Raw genomic sequence first — 20,336 nt, 5'->3', positions numbered from 1 at the left:
CATTCTTGTCTGATGGGATGAAGTGGGGAGGGGCCGTGGCTCGGTGGCAGAGCATCTGCTTGGCATGCAGAAGGTCCCAGGTTCAATCCTCAGCATCTCCAGCTAAAGGTACTGGGCAAGTAGGTGACGTGAAAGACCTCCGCCTGAGACCCGGGAGAGCTGCTGCCGGTCTGAGTAGACAATACTGACTTTGATGGACCCAGGGTCTGATGCAGTATAAGGCAGCTTCATGTGTTCATGTGAAACCAACCCACATCTCTCAAGTTGTTTGTCTCGTCCTTTCCCAAGGAGGGTGGAAGGATGCTGGGTTCCTTCCTTATGAACTACTCTACTAACGGAGGCTGTGGGCTCAGTTTCCTTGCTGGCAGTTCAGCCAAGGTCATCCATTGGCGGCTTCTGTCTTGGTGAAGCTGATGGAGTCTTTGGCCAGCTCTCCTGGCTCTGGGGGAGAGCCAGCGTGGTGTAGTGGTTAAGAGCAGCGAACTCTAATCTGGAGAACCAGGTTCGATTCTCCACTCCTTCACATGAGCAGCAAAGGTTCCATCTTTTCCCCGTTCATGTGATGACGTGGGAGACCTGCATCCCCTTCTCAAGAGGGTGGACCACAGCAGGGGCAATTCAACTCTAAGGTCTAAGGATGAGGGCCATTGCTCCAGCGTGGCGTAGTGGTTAAGAGCGGAGGACTCGGGTTCGATTCCCCGCTCGTCCACATGAAGCTTGCTGAGTGACCTTGGGCCAATCACAGCTCTCTCCGAACTCTTCCAGTGCCACCTACCTCACAAGGTGTCTGTTGTGGGGAAGGGGAGACGATTGTAAGCCGCAGTGTGTGTGTGTGTGAAGTACCATTAAGTCACAGCCAACTTATGGCAACCCAGTAGGGTTTTCAAGGCAAGAGACTAACTGAGGTGGTTTGCCATTGCCTTCCTCTGCATAGCAACCCTGGTGTTCCTTGGTGGTCTCCCATCCAAGTACTAATCAGGGCTGACCCTGCTTCTGAGATCTGACGAGATCGGGCTATACCATGCTGCCTGTCCCTCCTTGTAAGCCAGTTTAAGACCCCTTAAAGGTAGAGGTAAAGGTAAAAGCGGGGCATAAAAACCAACTCTTCTCTTCCTCTCGTCCTGACATTTCTCCCCCTCCCATCCCCTGATCCAGATCCAGGAATGGAACGTGGAGGCCCAGCATCTGATGCCTCTCCAGCCCCCACTCGTCCCCGAGCTGAGCCACATGCGGGAAGCCCAGCTCCACACGGCGGAGGCCTCCCTCTGGAGCGTGGTGGCCACCGTGCAAGCCATGGAGAGGAAGATCGACTTGCTGGCCACCCGGCTGCTCAGCCTGGAGGGCCGGTCCGGGACGGCCGAGAAGAAACTGCTGGACTGTGAGAAGACGGCCATGGAGTTTGGGAACCAGCTGGAGAGCAAGTGGGCCGTCCTGGGGACCCTGATCCAGGAGTACGGGATGCTCCAGAGGAGGCTGGAGAACATGGAGAACCTGCTCAAGAACCGGAACTTCTGGGTCCTGAGACTACCCCCGGGCTCCAAGGGGGAAATCCCCAAGGTAACCATAAGGAGAAGGGAGACATGGCATCTTGGGGTCGGTGGAAAGCATCGAACCCATGCCATCTCTAGCATCAACCCTTAACTGTGCCTGGCTTGAGGGAGGGGGAGTGAGACAGTCAAAGCAGGCAAAGGCCAGCTGAGAGAAAGGAAATCTCCTTGGGGAGTGGAGCGCAGCAGAACTTGGCCCTGAGCCCGGTTGTGCCGGGGAGGGTGAGTCAGAAATCCAATAAAATAAATAAATGGCTCTGCACAGTAAGTAGGCAAGGGAGATCCTAGCGAAATGTGCAACTGGGGAGAACACGTGAAGTTGCCTTCTACTGAATCAGACCCCTTGGTCCATCAAAATTGCCTACTCAGACTGGCAGCAGCTCTCCAGGGTCTCAGGCAGAGGTCTTTCACATCACCTATTTGCCTAGTCCCTTTTAACTGGAGATGCCGGGGATTGAACCTGGGATCTTGTGCATGCCAAGCAGATGCTCTGTCACTGAGCCACGGCCCCTCCCCTGGGAGGAATCCTTTGAGATCCCAGCGGGCCCAAAGGCTGGAGCAGTCACAGAAGTAGGCCCAGTTGCTCTTTGCAAGGTCCCTTCGGACTAAAACCTGCTCACTGGAGCTGCTGTCATGGGTGTTTCCATTATTGGGCCAGGCCTGAGACCAACTTTTTGCTGGATTCCCAGACCTAACATAAGAACATAAGAAAGGCCCTGCTGGATCAGACCAAAGCCCATCCAGTCCAGCAGTCTGTTCACACAGTGGCCAACCAGGTGCCTCTAGGAAGCCACAACCACCACACTATTCCTTTGACACCCTTTCAGTGTTTCTTGTTGCTTCCCCAGGTACCTGTCCATACACTTCACATACCGGAGTGTTCCCATCTACTAGGGCTTCTGGTCCGGCCAGCTTGAGGGTTTTTTTGTTTATGTCATGCTGCATGCCCACATCGACTGTGTTGCGTCTTTACACAACCTGTTCCAAAAAAAGAGTTTATTTTATTTATTTGTTTATTTAAGTCAGCATGGTGTAGTGGTTAAGAGCGGTGGTTTGGAGCGGTGGACTCTGATCTGGAGAATCGGGTTTGATTCTCCACTCCTTCATATGAGCTGTGGAGGCTAATCAGGTGAACTAGGTTGGTTCCCCCACACCTCCACACAAAGCCAGCTGGATGACCTTGGCCTCTTTCAGCTCCACCTACCTCCCAAGGTGTGGGAAGGGAAGGCGATTGTAAGCCGGTTTGATTCTCCCTTAAGTGGTGGAGAAAGTCGGCATGTAAAAACCAACTGTCCTTCTCCTTCTTCTTAAAACATTTATCAGCCCCCTTTCTTCCTTTCGGAGCTCAAGGTGGCTTGCAAAATAGATAAAATACATGAAGTACATTAAAAAACATTTAAAATCACAATTTAAAATCACAATTTAAAATCACAATTCAGGACTGCTAGTAAACTTAAGTAAAAGCTGCCTCCTGAAGATTGAAAGTGGGGTGAGCCAGGTGCACTTCCCTGGGGAGGTTGTTCCATAATCGTGGGGCTGCCACTGAAATGGCCCTCTCTTGTGTATCTACCAAAGGAGCATCTTTGATTGATGGTCAGTCAAGAGGGCCTCTCCCTGTGATCTTAATATCCGGGGGGAGGACTTACGTTGTGTGTGTTTGGAGTGGGTGGAGATTTTTTTTTCCTGAATGTACAAAGCGCCCCCACCCTCCTTCCTCATAAGACCCCTGAATGTCAGCTCAGCGTTTCTCGGTTATGAAGGGCTCCCATCTGACATCGGAGGCCAATTGACAATATGTCTGGCTGCTTTTCCATCTCAGATGCCGGTGACTTTCGTCGACATCGCTGTATATTTCTCTGCTGAAGAATGGAAGAACTTGGCCGAGTGGCAGAAAGACCTGTACAGTAACCTCGTGAAAGAGAACTATGAATCTTTGCTCAGCCAAGGTACGGTAGCAGCATCTTCACATAATGCGGTAGAGTGTTCAAAGCATCTGAGAGTATTTCTGTAAACCTTGTAACTGCACATTCAGGTCTGTACAGTTCTGCTAATTTAATTTAATTTATGTGATGACTCAGCAAAAAAACCCAAATCCTCTTTGTTAAGTGGTTAACAAAGAAGAAAAAACCATCAAATTCACCAAAATATCAATAAAACAGCAGCAACAACAAGCCAGTCATGAAAACCGCAGCAGTTTTAAAAAGCAATGACTTTTTTAAAAAAAATCTTCACCTAAAACAGCCAGCAACAATCAGAAAAACAAAATAGAAAATGTTTGGCAGCAAAAGATTTTAAAAGATATTCATGTGCCAAGTGTGGGGGGGGGGGGTTGGTATAGAATTGCCAAACAGAGATTTTAAAATAAAATTGCCAAAGGTCTGGAGGAATAAAAAACAACTTTACCAACCCCAGCAGAAGGCAGTAATGAGGGACTTCTATGAATTCTGAGGTGCCACTCCTAAGGAGGCCGTGCCACTCACCGTATTTCAGGAAGTGGCAGCACAAGCGTCAGCCATGAATTGCATGGCCTGAGAGGAGGGTATTTTAGTACAATCTCTAGAGGCTGCTCTCACAGTAAATAATTCCTCAGGTGGTGTATTGAAAACAACAGGATGATCCAAGGAGAATAGCAATAAAAAAAAAATCACAGCATAAAAATAAGTAAAAATATCAGCACAGCCAATTTAGCAATGCAAGCAGCCCTCTGTAAAGCCGACATATGAAGGAATCTTCCTGAATCAGCCTTCAGTTGTTTCTCTCTGCGGCTTCCTCAGGAGCAAACATCAACATTTCCAAGCCAGAGGTGCAGCCAAGGATCGAACGGAGCGCGGAGCCCTGCGTCCCCGAGCAGCCGAACTCCAAGGAGCGGGAGGTGGCCGCGGATCCTTGCTCCGGTGAGCAAAACTGTTGCAGAGAGAGTTGTCAGCGGGAAGACTGGTGGTGAGGGTGGGGGTACCTGGGCCAGCCAAAGGAGTTTTGGTGCCCTAGGCCTGATCTCCCCACCCCCCGAGCCTGGGTTCACGTGGTGCCACCACGCCCAGACACACCCTGACCCCTCATGCTGTGGGCGTGCATGGACCTGGGTGGAATTGCCTTCAATTTATAGGCTCCCTTAAACCACCAGGAAAGGCAGGATATAAACATTTTAATTAATCAATAAATACATTCTTAGCAAGATTGAAATCCAGGAGCAGCTAAGAGACCAGCAAGATTTTTGGGGTATAAGCTTTTGAGAGTCTCGGCTCCCTTTGTCAGATATTCTTAGCCCATTATCAGTTTTGTAGTTCTCAGGTTTCTGTGAGAGGATATAGGACTGAAATCAGTTTCAAAGTGGTTTAAAAACTCATGGTGTAGCCGTGGCTCAGCTGTGAGCTTCTTTTCCGTGAGAACATCAGTCCTATATCAGTACAGACCTTGGGCCAGTCACGTTTTCTCAACCTAACCTCCTTCACAAGGTGGTTTTGAGAACAAGATGGGGAGGAGAGTACCATTTACCACACTCTGAACTCCTTGAAGATGGACTTTCTGTCCAGTGAGACCAGGGTCCTGCGGGACGTGTTGCAATTCCGCAGGGCCTGATAGTTGTTCCGCCAGGCCTCTAGTTGAGGGCAGCTGCGGTCCCATCATCAGCTGCACCATTTTTGTTCCATCTGTAATGTATTCCATCTGTAATCTGCTTCCATCTGAAGATTCTGCCACTACTGACATAGAGATTGTAATAGAGCCATTTGAACACATAAACACACATGAAGCTTATACTGAATTAGACCCTTGGTCCATCAAGGTCAGTATTGTCTACTCAGACCGGCAGTGGCTCTCCAGGGTCTCAAGTAGAGAGGTCTTTCCCATCACCTACTTGCCTGGTCCCTTTACCTTGAGATGCCGGGGATTGAACCTGGGACCTTCTACATGCCAAGCAGAGGCTCCACCACTGAGCCATGGCCCCTCCCAGTCTAGACTTTTTAGACTTAGACTTCTTTTTTAGACAGTTATACTTTTTAGACTGATTTTAGACTGTCTAGTTTTACATTGTTACACAGACTATATCTTAGATTTTAATTATTTTCTATATTGTATGTTAACCTTTATGGATGTTGGTTGTGAGCTGCCCTGAGCCCTACCATGGTAGGGAAAGGGCAGGATAGAAATATAAATAAATAAATAAATATGTAATTGGACAGATGCCCACAGAAGGCCTACAGGCCAAATGCAAAAGCCAGGGCCTCCCCACCACACAGAGGGAGCCGAAAGACTACCAAGCTGCATATAATGCTCTTTTCACTGAGCACTGTATATGTAGTGTTTTAAAAATTCCTTACAGCAACCCTGTGAGGTAGGCCCTAATGATTGTCTCAGTATTGCAGAGAGCAATCCAAAGCTTGGCATGAACTAGTGCAGGGGTGTTGAACTCAATTATTACGAGGGCTGGATATGACATAAATGTCACTTGGTCGGGCCGGGCCATGCCTCGCCAGCCCAGATCAAGGGGGTTGGGGTTGGCTCAGCTGGCTCGTGGGCCATATAAGATCTCTCAAGGGGCCGGATCTGGCCCCCGGGCGTTATGCTTGACACCGCTGAACTAGTGAGTTTAAGGCTGAATGCTCTGAGCAAGTACACTATGTGCCTAAATGCACCTCTGATCTTCTCTCTCCTCCGCAGAGCCCTTGATGTCGACGCCTGAAATCTTGTCCCGGATAAAGCAGGAAGAGCCCTTCGCTGGGGGAGGGCAGTTCCCGGAGGTGCGAGGCATCCCTACAGATCCTTGTGCAGGTGACTGGTCTAACCACAGGACTCTCTCTCTCGTGGGAAAAAAGTCCTCTCCGGAATGCCACCTTAAACACTCCGGTGCGCTTAGAAAGCCCGGGCACTGCTGCTGGGAGTATGTGGGGTGGCCTTGGTTGCAAAATTTGGCTTCAAGATTTTTTGTGTTTCTGCCGAATTTTACAAAGTTTGACATTCCAATATTTTTGTACCCTTCTGGGTGGGAAATTTTGGCCAAGTAGGGTTGGCCAAATTTAAGAAGGATGCGGACAATCTGGAACTTGTCCAGAGGAGGGCAACAAAGATAGGCAAATGATGAGAGGGAAGGCATCTTGGCCATCTTCTGGTCACGGTGTGTGTGTGTGGGGGAGGCAGTTGTGAATTTCCTTCATTGTGCAGGGGGTTGGACTAGATGACCCTGGCGGTCCCTTCCAACTCTAATTCTATGATTCTATTCTATGATTCTATGGTGAGGGGTCTGGAGACCAAGTCCTCTGAGGAAAGGTTGAAGGAGCTGGGTATGTTCAGCCTGGAGAGGGGAAGACTGAGAGGGGACATGATAACCATCTTCAAGTACTTATAGAGGATGGTGCCGAGTTGTTTTCTGTTGCCCCAGAAGGTCGGACCAGAACCAACGGGTTGAAATTAAATCAAAAGAGTTTCCGTGCAGACATTAGGAAGAAATTTGTAACAGTTAGAGCGGTTCCTCGGTGGAACAGGCTTCCTCGGGAGGTGGTGAGCTCTCCTTCCCTGGAGGTTTTTAAGCAGAGGCTAGATGGCCGTCTGTCAGCAATGCTGATTCTATGACCTTAGGCAGATGATGAGAGGGAGGGCATCTTGGCCATTGAGTAGGGGTCACTAGGGGTGTGGGGGCGGGGAGGTAGTTGTGAATTTTTTGCATTGTGCAGGGGGTTGGACTAGATGACCCTGGTGGTCTCTTCCAACTGTGTGATTGTATGACTACACTTCTTGAGGAGTGACTTCCCAATTTTTTTCATTTTTCCACTGCTGTTCAAATGGGGTGTGCTGACATCCTTTCCCCCAGCTACTCCAGAGAGCTGCTGCTGTGAGGGGAGAACTCCTTGTGGGGTTCTGCCTGTCGATGGACTCCATGGCTCTTTCCCTTGGCTGAAATGGCCACCTCGTTCTCTCCCCCTCAGGTGCTGAGGCGCTCATGTCTGCCCACGACTTCTTGTCCTGGATTAAGCAAGAGGAAGAGCCGTGCGTCAGGGCCCACTGGGAACCGGCAGAGAGGGACATGCTGACGGGTCCAGGCCCAGGTGAGTACAGCTGAAGCCCTGTGAGATTCAGAAAGACATGAAGGAGGAATCTTTGTGGGAGTGCGGCATCTCCGCTCATTCTGAAATTTGCTCACCCCTTTGGCTGAGGCGGTTTCTCCTCTGTGCGCTGCGGAAATACACGCAAAATCTATTGGGTGGTACAGAACAGAGACTCCTAGGCATTGCTTCCCCATTGTAAAGAAAGCCGTTTTCTAGTCATAGATTATTTCATAGAATCATAGAGTTGGAGGGGACCACCAGGGTCATCTAGTCCAACCCCCTGCACAATGCAGGAAATTCACAACTACCTCCCCCCCACACCCCCAGTGACCCCCTGCACCATGCCCGGAAGATGGCCAAGGTGCCCTCCCTCTCGTGATCTGCCTAAGGTCACAGAATCAGCATTGCTGGCAGAGGGCCATCTAGCCTCTGCTTAAAAACCTCCAGGGAAGGAGAGCCCACCACCTCCCGAGGAAGACCGTTCCACTGAGGAACCGCTCTGACTGTTAGAAAGTTCTTCCTAAAGGCCTGTTTCCTGTCTCTCTTCCAGCCGGTGATGGGATGGCGGTCAAAGCAGAGGAACCACGCCAGGGTCCAGCGGAGCCAGTCAGGCCTGGGGAGCCTGTGTTCCAGGGGGAACCGCCGGCAGCCACTGCTCCAGCGGAAGCCTACGTGGGCCCGTGCGGCCAGGTCCCGCAGCCCCTGAGCCCGGCCCGGAGTCGGCCGGGTAAATCCCTCGAATTAGAGAGTGAGCTGCAGAGCATCTTTGCGCCCCAGGGCCCCGCCGAGAGGCCACACGGCTGCAGCGAGTGCGGGAAGATGTTCGGGGTGAAGAAGAGCCTGAAGGTGCACCAGAGGAGCCACCACAGCCAGGAGCGGCCCTACGAGTGCGCCGAGTGCCGCAAGAGCTTCAACTGCCACTCAGGGCTGGTGCGCCACCAGATGACCCACCGCGGCGAGCGCCCCTACAAGTGTGAAGAGTGCGGCAAATGCTACAGCCGCAAGGAGCACCTGCAGAACCACCAGCGCCTCCACACGGGAGAGCGTCCCTTCCAGTGCCCCGTCTGCGGCAAGCGCTTCATCCGCAAGCAGAACCTGCTCAAGCACCAGAGGATCCACACGGGGGAGCGGCCCTACCAGTGCGCCGAGTGCGGGCGCAGCTTCCGCTACAAGGAGTCCCTCAAGGACCACTTGAGGACTCACAGCGCAGAGGCCGGGGGCCCCGCCCAGCGGCTCCTGCCCCCTTTGGCGGGAGACCCGCTCCCTTAACGCCGCGGGACATCGGGAAAGGAAGGGCTCTAGCTTTGCCCGAGGGTTTCCTGTCTCTGTTCTCTCTGTTGCTCCCCTTCCCTGGCTGAGCCCAGCGCTCCAAACCGGCCCCGACGTTGGGGGGAAGCCACCATAAAGACTGCTGGATGCGGAAGGGGGCGTTTCACGAGGCCAGGACTTGGGTGGAAAGTCAAGGAGGGCGCTGCCAAGGCAGGGAGGCCTGTCCCACTGTACCAAATAGATACTGCCATGGGGGGCTGAGAGCGTGTTGCCCCCCCCCCCCCGGCCACAGCCCTCTAGGCAAACAAATCAACAGACCCGCAGGGGAGTGGAGAAGTCACCAAACTCGGGATGAACATTTGAGAATCTCGCTATTTGACTTAAGAGTTGGTTGCCTTCGTGGAAGGGTTGAAAACATGGGGGCAGCGTGTGCCCGGAAGGCTCAGAAACCAAATTCCAAACCCGCCGGCCCTGCGTTTGCAGTCCGATCCGTTTCTTGATGTTTTTTAAAGGACCGATCATGATTTTAGCAGGATGTACCTTGATAGCGTTGGGGCGGAATGGTTCAAAGCGGCTGTTCTTTTGGCTACTGCGCACTCAAGCGAGGCCATCTCCCGCCTGCCCTGGGGGAGTGGGTCGAGCCACTGTCCTCACACTCCAGGGGGCTCCTGTCTGCATTGGCCTTCGGCTTCCTCATCCCGCCGCGCCTCCTCCATTCCTGGCCTCTGAAGGCTCTGGCCGCACGCACCTTCTGCTCTTTTTCCTCCTCTGCACCTCGCAGTCCCCCACTTCTTGCAAATATATTTATTCTTCTTTGCCCTCGCCTTCCTTCCATGTCACAGCGATTATTTTAACATTCTTTTTAAGCTCATGAAGATGCAGTCCGGCTCTGTTTGAACGGAAAAAAAAAAAGTATTTCAAGGTGTAGTTTTGTATGCAGGGTGCAAAGGAAATAAAAGATCGACAAAAGGAAAAATTCTGTTGCGCAGGGTGCGTTTTTCGGTGATTCATTCTGGAATGTGTCTGGGGCCTTAGTAGACCAAACACTGAACATGAGTCAGCCGTGTGATGCGGTAGCTAAAAAGGCAAATGCGATTTTGGGCTGTATCAACAGAAGTATAGTGTCCAGATCACGCGAAGTGAGGGTATCGCTTTACTCTGCTCTGGTTAGACCTCACCCAGAGTACTGTGTTCAGTTTTGGGCACCGCAATTTAAGAAGGATGTAGACAAGCTGGAACGTATCCAGAGGAGGGCAACAAAGATGGTGAGGGGTCTGGAGACCAAGTCCTATGAGGAAAGGTTGAAGGAGCTGGGTATGTTTAGCCTGAAGAGGAGAAGACTGAGAGGTGATATGATAACCATCTTCATGTACTTGAAGGGCTGTCATATAAAGGATGGTGCCGAGTTGTTTTCTGTTGCCCCAGGAGGTCGGACCAGAACCAACGGGTTGAAATTAAATCAAAAGAGTTTCCGTCTAGACATTAGGAAGAAATTTGTAACAGAGCGGTTCCTCAGTGGAACAGGCTTCCTTGGGAGGTGGTGAGCTCTCCTTCCCTGGAGGTTTTTAAGCAGAGGCTAGATGGCCATCTGTCAACAAGGCTGATTCTATGACCTTAAGCAGATGATGAGAGGGAGGGCACCTTGGCCATCTTCTGGGCATAGAGTAGGGGTCACTGGAGGTGGGGGGGGGAGGTAGTTGTGAATTTCCTGCATTGTGCTGGGGGTTGGACTAGATGACCCTGGTGGTCCCTTCCAACTAATTCTAACAAGCATTCAGAGTCTTGCTGAGTCAGACTTTGCAGCTGTTTTCTAAAGGCCTTTCCTTATGTTTCCTAAGATCTGTTTTTTTCTTGGAATGTTCACCTCAGAATGTAGTTTGTGAATGTGATGAACAAATATTTGCAAACACCATTTCCGAAAGGGAGACACGTCAGGGGCCGAGGAAAGTCATGCTGGGTGTTCAACGTTCGACGCTTTGGACAGTTTCTTAAACTGAATTTTCAGGTTCATGGTGGACAGATGCAGATTGGCACAATGGGAGGGAAGTTCAGCCATTTGCACAGGGGAAGGCTTTACCCCCCCCACACACACACACGCACACACAATCCAAATCTTAATGGCACCTCTGCGCATCTGACAATTAGATTTTAAAATATTTGTGGGAGCTGCAAACATGGAACTCAAAGGGCATATCTGGTTTGCTGGAGGAGAGGTGGGTTTGATCATAGTCCCCAGTTGGGTGCACACACTTGGGGGCCAGTCCTGGGATTGTGACATGGCCCATGTGCAGTGCGTCCTGCTGACTATAATAGGTACAGCCAGACTTTAAAGCTTGGCATAGTTAAGGTGTAGAAGGCAAGGGGGACAGAACCCATGGCCCTGGTCTTCTCTGCCAAAAGATGCACCCTTCTCTGCCAAGGACTCCTAGTAGCATCTAGTAGTGGTTAAGGGTGGTGGTTTGGAGCGGTGGACTCTGATCTGGAGAACCGGGTTTGATTTCCCACTCCTCCACATGAGTGGCGGAGGCGAATCTGGTGAACTGGATTTGTTTCCCCGCTCCTACACATGAAGCCAGCTGGGTTACCTTGGGCTAGTCACACTCTCTCAGCCCCACCTACCTACTGTCGTGGGGAGGGGAAGGGAAGGTGATTGTAAGCCAGTTTGATTCTTCCTTAAGTGGTGGAGAAAGTCAGCACATAAAAACCAACTCCTCTTCTACTACTACCTCTACTACTCTGTTTTAACTGTGGGGAGGGAAGGCAGTGTCGTATAGCCCGATCTTGTCAGCAGGGTCAGCCCTGGTTAGTATTTGGATGGGAGAACACCAAGGAAGTCCAGGTTTGCTATACAGAGGAAGGCACTGGCAAACAACCTCTATTAGTCTCTTGCCTTGAAAACCCCATAAGGGGTCATCATAAGTCAGCAGCAACTTGACCACTTTTACACACACACACACATGTTAACTGTGATAAACTGACCCAAACAAAGCTTTCCTCTGCAGTGCCGTGTCCTTCAACCGTCCCACTAACCGGCAGCTCGATCATTAACAGACTACTCCGCTTGTTGGTCAGCTTGATAAGTGAGCCACTCGGGAAAACAAGACACGTAATACAGAAACAATTTTTAATGATGCCACAAGGTAGGCACTTGATGAAATGCAACTGAGACTAGGGCTGAAAATCTACAGATAGCGGCTCACCCCTTCCGTTCCTCGGCTCCGTTGAGATCATCTGTCCTTTTGTGTCTGGTGAGCCTGATAAAACCTAAATTGCTAGCATTGCCTCAGCCTTTAATCTCTGAATGGAGAGCCGGACTTGGTTGACGGTTGAAGGGCTGGGCCTGGCTCCTGCCTGTGATATCCCCTAACAGTGCAGAGGTCAAATAGCATAAAGGAATAAGTGATAAAGAAGGAGAGTCGGTTTTTATATGCCGACTTTCTCTCCCACTTAAGGCAGAATCAAATTGGCTTATAATCACCTTCCCGTCCCCTCCCCACAACTGACATCCTGTGAGGTAGGTGGGGCTGAGAGAGCTCTAAGAGCTGTGACTAGCCCAAGGTCACCCAGCTGGCTTCGTGCGTAGGAATGGGGAAACAAATCCAGTTTTCCACATTAGCCTCTGCTGCTCATGTGGAGGACTGGGGAATCAAACCCGGTTCTCCAGAGTAAAGTCCACCGCTCCAAACCACGTCTCTTAACCACTACACCATGCTGGTGGTGGTAGTTGGCCATTAATTTATCATTGGACAATTCCGAGGCTGAAGTTGAATCCAGACCACACAAAGGCAGTGCTGGTTTGGAAGGCTGATATTCTGAAGGGACTGAATCCACTTGTCCTAGATGGAGTGGGGTTAGCTTTTTCAGAGAAGGAGAAGAGTTTGGGGGTGCTCGTGAACCCTGCCTTGCTGTTTGAGTAGCGGGTTGGCCTGGTGGCCAGTGGCACCTTCAGTCAGCTGCACCTGATTTGCTAACTCTCTTGTTACCTAGTCTCAGTTGGTTTGGCCACGCTGAGCCATGCTTCTATAGAATCAGAGTTGGAAGGGGCTATAGAGGCCATCTAGTCCAACCCCCTGCTCAATCAGGATCAGTTTAGAGCATCCCTGACAAGTGCTTGTCCAGCCTCTGCTTAAAGACTGCCGGTGGGGGCGGGGGGGCTCACCGCCTCCCTAAGCAGATGATTCCACTGTCGAACAACTCTTGTGGGAAAATATATTTTCCTAATATCCAGCTGATACCTTTCCTCCTACAATTTAAACCCATTATTGCAAGTCCTATCCTCTGCTGCCAACAGGAACAGCTCCCGCAAACTTGCAGCTGGATTACTACAATGCGCTCTACGTGGGGCTGCCCTTGATGACGACTCAGAAAGACTGGTCCAGAATGGGCATCTTAACTATTGTCAGGGGTTAGCTGCTGGGAATGTAAGGTTCCCATTGTGAAGCTGCTATGCTGGATGCCAGTCTATTTCTGGGTTCAGTTCAAGGTGCTGGTTATGATTTTTAAAGCCCTTTATGACCTGGAGCCCACATATTTGAAGCGCCGTCTCCTTCCATATGTCCCGGTGAGCCAATTATATTCATCGGGAAGCAAATTGTTGCCTCTCCCACCACTCAGGGTGGCCCGTCTGCCATCAACCAGAGGCCAGGCCTTCTCCATCGTGGCTCCAGTTCTGTGGAACAGGTCTTCTGAAGAGGCAAGGGTACCCCCTTTCCTTGGAGATCTTCAGGAGGCGCTGCAAGGCCTGTCTGTTTGCCAGGGCTCTGGAGGGGTGTTTTCTATTTTATTTTTACCAACTCCTCGTAGAATCATAGAGTTGGAAGGGACCACCAGGGTCATCTAGTCCAACCCCTTGCACAGTGCAGGAAATTCACAACTACCTCCCCACTCCACACCCCTAGTGACCAGAAGATGCCCAAGATGCCCTCCCTCTCATCATCTGCCTAAGGTCACAGAATCAGCATTGCTGACAGATGGCCATCTAACCTCTTCTTAAATACCTCCAGGGAAGGAGAGCTCACCACCTCCCGAGGAAGCCTGTTCCACCGAGGAACTGCTCTAACTGTTAGGAAATTCTTCCTAATGTCTAGACGGAAACTCTTTTGATTTAATTTCAACCCGTTGGTTCTGGTCCGACTTTCTGGGGCAACAGAAAACAACAACTCCTTCTTCAACTGACCATGTTTTGAAGTATTATTGCAAACCACCTTTGACCACGAGGAAAAGCAGACTATGAATGTTTAAATAAATAAATTTCTGGCCGTTCTAAGAGAAACAGCAGTAAGGGAGAATGTGGAACGTGCTGGAGTTCAGGGGCAGCGCCTCTGCCTCCGGGGACAGAAATGTTTCAGCGGAGCATCTTTTTAAAGGCTGCCGCTCCAGTGCCAGCCTAGAAACGCGGGCCAGCCACCCCATTTCTTATTGGCATGGTGACAGAGGAAAGAGGAACAGGCAGCAGACACTGAACCCTCATTGAAATGCCGTCTCGTGAACATAAACATTGCAACGAGTACAGGATTAGACTAGCACTGTTTGAAGAGACGGCGGCAGGGAAGGATAAAATGCTTTGCTACGCGCGGCTGTGCAGAGCGATTATCTGCTGTCTCCCCCCCCAAAGAGACACTGCTTATTTGCATGAGGATACTTCACATATGCAGATTTAAATTTTCTCAATGCCTGAGGATTGGGGATGCGATTGCAGTAACCTGTACAAGTCAAAGAGGATGGTTCACTTCCAATGGCAGCCCTACAGTGGAAAAACACGTTCAGTATGGAATACGAACCCAAATGATCCAGGCTTGATTTACAGTCTATAATTGTAACCAGCCAGTCTTGCCTTCCTGGAGATTATTGATCTGAAGAATATGGAAAATAGATAGGATCCTTCTGGAATAGGATCATTTGGTGCTGAGGAACGCAGGCAGGATAACTGCTGCTGCAGCCGTCTTGCTTATGGGCTTCCTAGAGGCACCTGCTTGGCCACTGTGTGAACAGACTGCTGGACTAGATGGACCTTGGTCTGATCCAGCAGGGCCTTTCTTATGTTCTTACGGCTCCTCGGCTATTGCAAAATAATAAACCTCCCAGGAATTATAATTTGGGACACAGCATCTATTCCAGGGGAACACAACAGCAAAGCATAGCACCCATAAAAATCTTTCCTTGCGCTCACCAAGTATTTTTAGAAAGTGGGCGGGGCCAGGTGGGGCTTCTGCTTAGAAGGATTTCTGATTGGCCATTGGAGAGCTGATTGGCAATGCAGATTTTGTTTTAAAGTTGTTTCAGCAGCAGCTGCCACTATAACACAAGGATCTCTACTGAATGACTGACGGTAATCTGAATGACTGAAGATGGATGGACTCAATAAAGCAGGGGTCCTCAAACTACGGCCCGCGGGCCGGATCCGGCCCCTCAGGGTCCTGAACCCGGCCCCTCAGGCTGGGCCCAAAACCAGCGCCACGCCTTCCCACCAGGAGCTACGAGCCCCATGATGCAGCTCGGCCCGCCTCTGGATGGAAACAGGAGGGGGAGAAAGCCCGTTTCCCCCCCCCCGCTGCATGCCGGGAGTGGTAGTTCGAAGCAGCCCTCTGGCAGGAATGGCCTCCAACTGGCTCTGCTTGGGCGCTATCTTGTGACCTGAGGTGGCCGTCACCGTCTCCTCCTCCTTTCCCCCTCCCTACCTGCCTGCCTGCCTGCCTTCATCCAGCCCCCCAAAAGAGGGAGCTGAGGAGGCTGCCGCCAATTGCAGCCGCCGCTGGTGGTTTGGGAAGAAGCCGGAGGCAGCCGACCCGGACCTCAAGCTGTAAGGGGGGCAACGGCTCGCCTCTGGGGCAACCCTCCTTCCTCTCTTTCCCCCCCACCTCTTCCCCTCCGTCTAGCCTCCTCCCTCCTTCTGCTGGTCCCAAGTGCGCCTACTCAGGAATAAACCGCATTGACTCCCGGTAGAGCTTAGCCCGCCTCCTCCTGTCCGGAGTTGCTCCTGTCTAAGCCGAATTCGGCCAATTATGCACGGGAGGTTTTGCCTTGGATTTGCCACTCTCTAGAGCAGTGGTTCCCAACCTTTTTTTGACCAGGGACCACTAGGACTTTTTTGTTCGGTGCAGGGACCCCAAGGTTCAAAATAAAAATTCAGAGAATTTGAAAATAAACTTTAATCATAACTGTTAGTTAAACATTAAACTTAGAATAATATTTGAATATATATTTTTATAATAGAGAACTTTTAATTGAAAATATTAATTTATTATAGGTTTATAACTTTGTTTCGCGGACCTTAATTTAGTTCTCGCGGACCCCTGGGGGTCCACAGACCCCTGGTTGGGAACCAGTGCTCTAGAGGCACATTTTCCCCATCTTGCATGCTCAAAACTCTGCATTGGGGGGGGGATTATTGTTGAGCTTTGAGCATTCAGATGGGGAAAATGTGCCTCTAGAGAGGGGCAAATTCAAGGCAAAACCTCCCGTTCATAAATGGCCAAAAATAAGCCCCCATGCAGAGTTTTGAGAATTCAGATAGGGGAAATGTGCATCTAGAGAGTGGCAAATCCAAGACAAAACCTTCCACGCATAAACATTTTCCCCCATCTGAATTCTCAAAAACTCTACATAGGGGCTTATTTTTGACTTTTGAGGATTTGGCTCGGGAAAATTTGCATTTAGAGAGCAGCCCTAGGATCGCACTGAGATAGATTTTTTTTTTTAAAAAATAAGCCCCATATAGCAGCATGCCCAGGAAGCATCAAGTCGACCTCCTGCAAGACTAGTGACCCGCCCTGCAGCCCTCTCCTTCAAACTGACCTTCCCCACTTCCCCTCCTAAATTTACCTCTTTTTTTATCCTTATTTTCCCTCTCCCTTTTTAAATCGGTCCTAATTTTACCTCTCTTCTCCCCCCCACCCCGTCCTCCTTTCTTGCCGTCTCGCTGAAAACTGCACAGCATCTTTTGCAGAAACGAAGATTTTGCAGAAAGCCTAAGTGGGGGGACTGAGCCTAAGCAGGCAGCTGGCCCCTTCCCTGGGCATTGGTAGTGTGCCCGAGGAGAGGTAGGCATATATGCCACATCTGGTGGCACAGGGTGGCCAGTTGCCCACTTTTCTTCTGTAGGAAAAGAATAGCCGGTTTCTCTTTGCTGAGTGACATCAGTGGGGTTTTGTAGTCAGATGATGACCATGAGAGATTTTGTGTGCCCTTTCAGTTCCGGCGGTTCCTGTAACAGTGCAATCCTGGCGCTATAAAACCCAGCCAGAGCAAAATACTAACTATATCTTTGTTACGCTGCAGAGGTGAGCGTGGTGTAGGGGAAACCTTCACCTTTAATAGTATAAATGCCTGTTAATTAAAGAGCTTGTGTGTGTGCGTGCTACTGAGTGGGCTTGTGTGTGTGTGTGTGTGTTTGCTAGTGAGTGAGCTTGTGTGTGTGTTTGCTAGTGAGTGAGCTTGTGTGTGTGTGTTTGCTAGTGAGTGAGCTTGTGCGTTACTGCTGAGCAGTATGTGCAGTGTGAATAGGAATTTGTTCATACTTTTTTCAAACTATAGTCCGGCCCCCAACAGTGTTTGAGGGACAGTGAACTGGCCCCCTGTTTAAAAAGTTTGAGGACCCCTGCAATAAAGGAAGCCACGGCCTTCAATTTGCAAGATCTGAGCAAGGCTGTCAAAGATAGGACATTTTGGAGGACTTTCATTGCCATGAGTTGGAAGCGACTTGACGGCACTTAACACACACACACAACCTGTGTGTATATAATAAAATATTTTTTAAACAGAAAGCATCTTCTTGAACAGTGCTTTGGCCTGAAATGTCGAAGTCACTATTACAGTTCACTCCCTGACATTTTGTGGCTGCGCCCACCACACCGTGTCAGAATTACAGAAGTGTCCACAGGCTCAAAAGGTATGGGGACCCCTGGTCTATTCAGACATCATGGGCAGGAAAGAGCTTACTTGTGACCACAACTCTCCCGCACTTTTCCCTCCCATCCAGAGCCAAGATTAAAGACTTCCAGGTTTAGAAAGCCTTTGACCAACTGCCATTTATCATGATATCTGAAAGTGGCGCTGTAACAAACCAGAGTTTGTTTCTTGCCTACAAACTGGGATTCAATACTGGCTTTATTTTCACAAGCCTCCGAATAAACTACTCTCCATCTTGTTTGTGACATCTTACCTTGGACAGGTGGCATTGTGTGTGTGTTAAGTGCCATCAAGTCGCTTCCGACTCATGGCGACCCTATGAATCAATGTCCTCCAAAATGTCCTGTCTTTGACCGCCTTGCTCAGGTCTTGAAAACTGAGGGCCATGGCTTCCTTGATTGAGTCAATCCATCTTTGTTGGGTCTTCCTCTTTTCCTGCTGCCCTCCACTATTCCTAGCATGACTGTCTTTTCCAGTGACTCTTGTCGTCTCATGACGTGACCAAAATACGACGGCCTCAGTTTAGTCATTTTAGCTTCTAGGGTCAGTTCAGGCTTGATTTGATCTAGAACCCACTGATTTTTTTTTTGGCGGTCCACAGTATCCGTAACACTCTCCTCCAAAACCACATTTCAAAGGAATCTATTTTCTTCCTATCAGCTTTCTTCAATGTCCACCTTTCACACCCATACATAGTAATAGGGGATACGATGGCATGGATTAACTTGATCTCGGTGACCAGGGACACATCTTACCTCAATTACCCTCAAAGAAACTCATGGACAAATGGTCTGTTTCCCAGAATCCTGTGTGACTACATGGATGGTGAAGGAATAGGATTTTCTATGAGGGGCATTCCCTTTCCATTCTGATGCTTTACTCCAAATGAAACAGACCATCAATCCATAAATTTATTTATCCCTAACCACTATTTGGTATTAATGGATGCAAAAATATAAGACAGGCCCTTAATAAAACAGAACGGGAATAAAATATGACAACTTTAACGACTTTTTAAGAGGTGCTTCCCCAGATATCATTAAAAACACCAAAGTATTAAATCTTAAATTGAAACTGAATACTTTAATTCATCTCTAATTTGAGTGACTTAACGCAGCTGTAGAACTACATTGCAAGACTGCTGAGACCAAATTCAGACTGACAATTTATTAGAGACCGATTAGGTTTGGCCAAGAAGCCAGTTTGGGTCTTTTCCCAAACGGTTCTCTTGGCATGCGACCAGTAGTAGTCGATGATAGACCCCCCAATCTGGTTTATTTAATACTGGTATTCATTTCAAAATTCATACCCTGTCCCTCCTGCACTACAGGGCAGTCTACAATCTGTCATAAGACATTACAACTAATTAAAACGGGGATGTCATGGCCCAGGCTTCAACAGGCGAAACACCATCAGAGGAAGAGCCTGAGCAGGGAGAAATAACGGGCATTGCAGGGCAGGGCGAGGGACAACAGGTAGGAGTAAACACCAGCCCCGCTGAGGAGTTGGAAGTAAACACAGAATCACCTCCTTCGGCACAACCAGATGCAGCTGTAACTCCACAGAAGCAGGATCCTCCCAGCTCACCTGAAGCCACTCAACAACAGCACAGGCAAAAAGGAAGAATGGAGTTGCAAAGTAAAAGGAGAAGTGCGCATCTACAGGCACTAAGGAGACGGCTCCAAGACTGAGGATGAGAACTAAGTTGTCTGAGGATGAGAACTAAGGCAAAGAGAAACACCTTAAACCCAGGCTTGGAACGGACAGACGTTGCGAAAGCAATTGTTGCAAAAGGATCTCTGACTTTTGTTGCTGACGCTCCTAGACTTTGATAAACGGACTTCTGACCCTTGGACCGGGCTCTTGACTTCCCCTCTGCACGCTGACTTTCTTTTGGTTCCCAGCTCCTGGCGGGACTCCCCCGGATTCCTGCATTCCTGAGATAACAGCCTGCTCTCAAGACCAGTAGCCGGCAGTAACGTGAGACGACCTGGCCTAGCACAGGGTACCAGATTGAGTATTAATTGCTTTTGCGCTAGATAGCCAATCCTTGTAAAGACTCAGACTACGGGACAGTCTCATGAATCTGCTTGAATGCACTTCTTGTGTGTGTGTGCGCGTGTGTATGGGGGGGAGTTAACTCCCTGCATGTGTCTGTTGTGCAGAATTGTTAGGGGTGGGTTTAAGCATCCGGCCCCTAGAGCACTTAGGTGAGCAGGCCCTTCACAGAGCTAGGCAATGTTCAAATGGTGAACGTTAATGTTCATTAATGTGCTGGCATATTGGAGTGCTGACTCTGCCTACAGATGGGCCAGTGTAGAGCCAAGCATCTTTTAAGCTAGACTTGTGAGAAGGGTTGCCATCTCTGGGTTGGGAAATACCTAGAGATTTTGGGGGTGGAGCCTGAGGAGGGGAGGGTTTGGAGAAGGGGGGACTTCAAGGCCACAGAGTCCAATTTCCAAAGCGGCCATTTTCTCCAGGGTAACTGATCTCTGTTGCCTGGAGATCAGTTGTAATCCCGGGAGATCTGCAGCACCACCTGGAGGTTGGCAACCCTACTTGCGAGGGACCC

At 49.8% G+C, this 20,336-nt stretch overlaps 1 protein-coding gene across 1 annotated transcript; it reads left to right on the top strand.

The window, feature by feature from the left end:
- Positions 1-1,157: 1,157 nt before the first annotated feature.
- LOC130484566 (zinc finger protein 282-like) lies at positions 1,158-8,858 on the top strand. Its single transcript, XM_056857615.1, has 6 exons — positions 1,158-1,557; positions 3,367-3,493; positions 4,322-4,441; positions 6,207-6,317; positions 7,469-7,588; positions 8,139-8,858. Exons 1-6 carry the CDS (start codon positions 1,189-1,191, stop codon positions 8,855-8,857), a joined length of 1,566 nt encoding a protein of 521 aa, XP_056713593.1. The 5' UTR covers positions 1,158-1,188; the 3' UTR covers position 8,858.
- The last annotated feature ends 11,478 nt before the right edge of the window (positions 8,859-20,336 follow it).

Source organism: Euleptes europaea, chromosome 11, assembly GCF_029931775.1.
Source record: "Euleptes europaea isolate rEulEur1 chromosome 11, rEulEur1.hap1, whole genome shotgun sequence".
NCBI lineage: Eukaryota > Metazoa > Chordata > Lepidosauria > Squamata > Sphaerodactylidae > Euleptes > Euleptes europaea.
The sequence above is the reverse complement of the archived record's forward strand: the minus strand, read 5'-3'. Positions and strand labels throughout refer to the sequence as shown.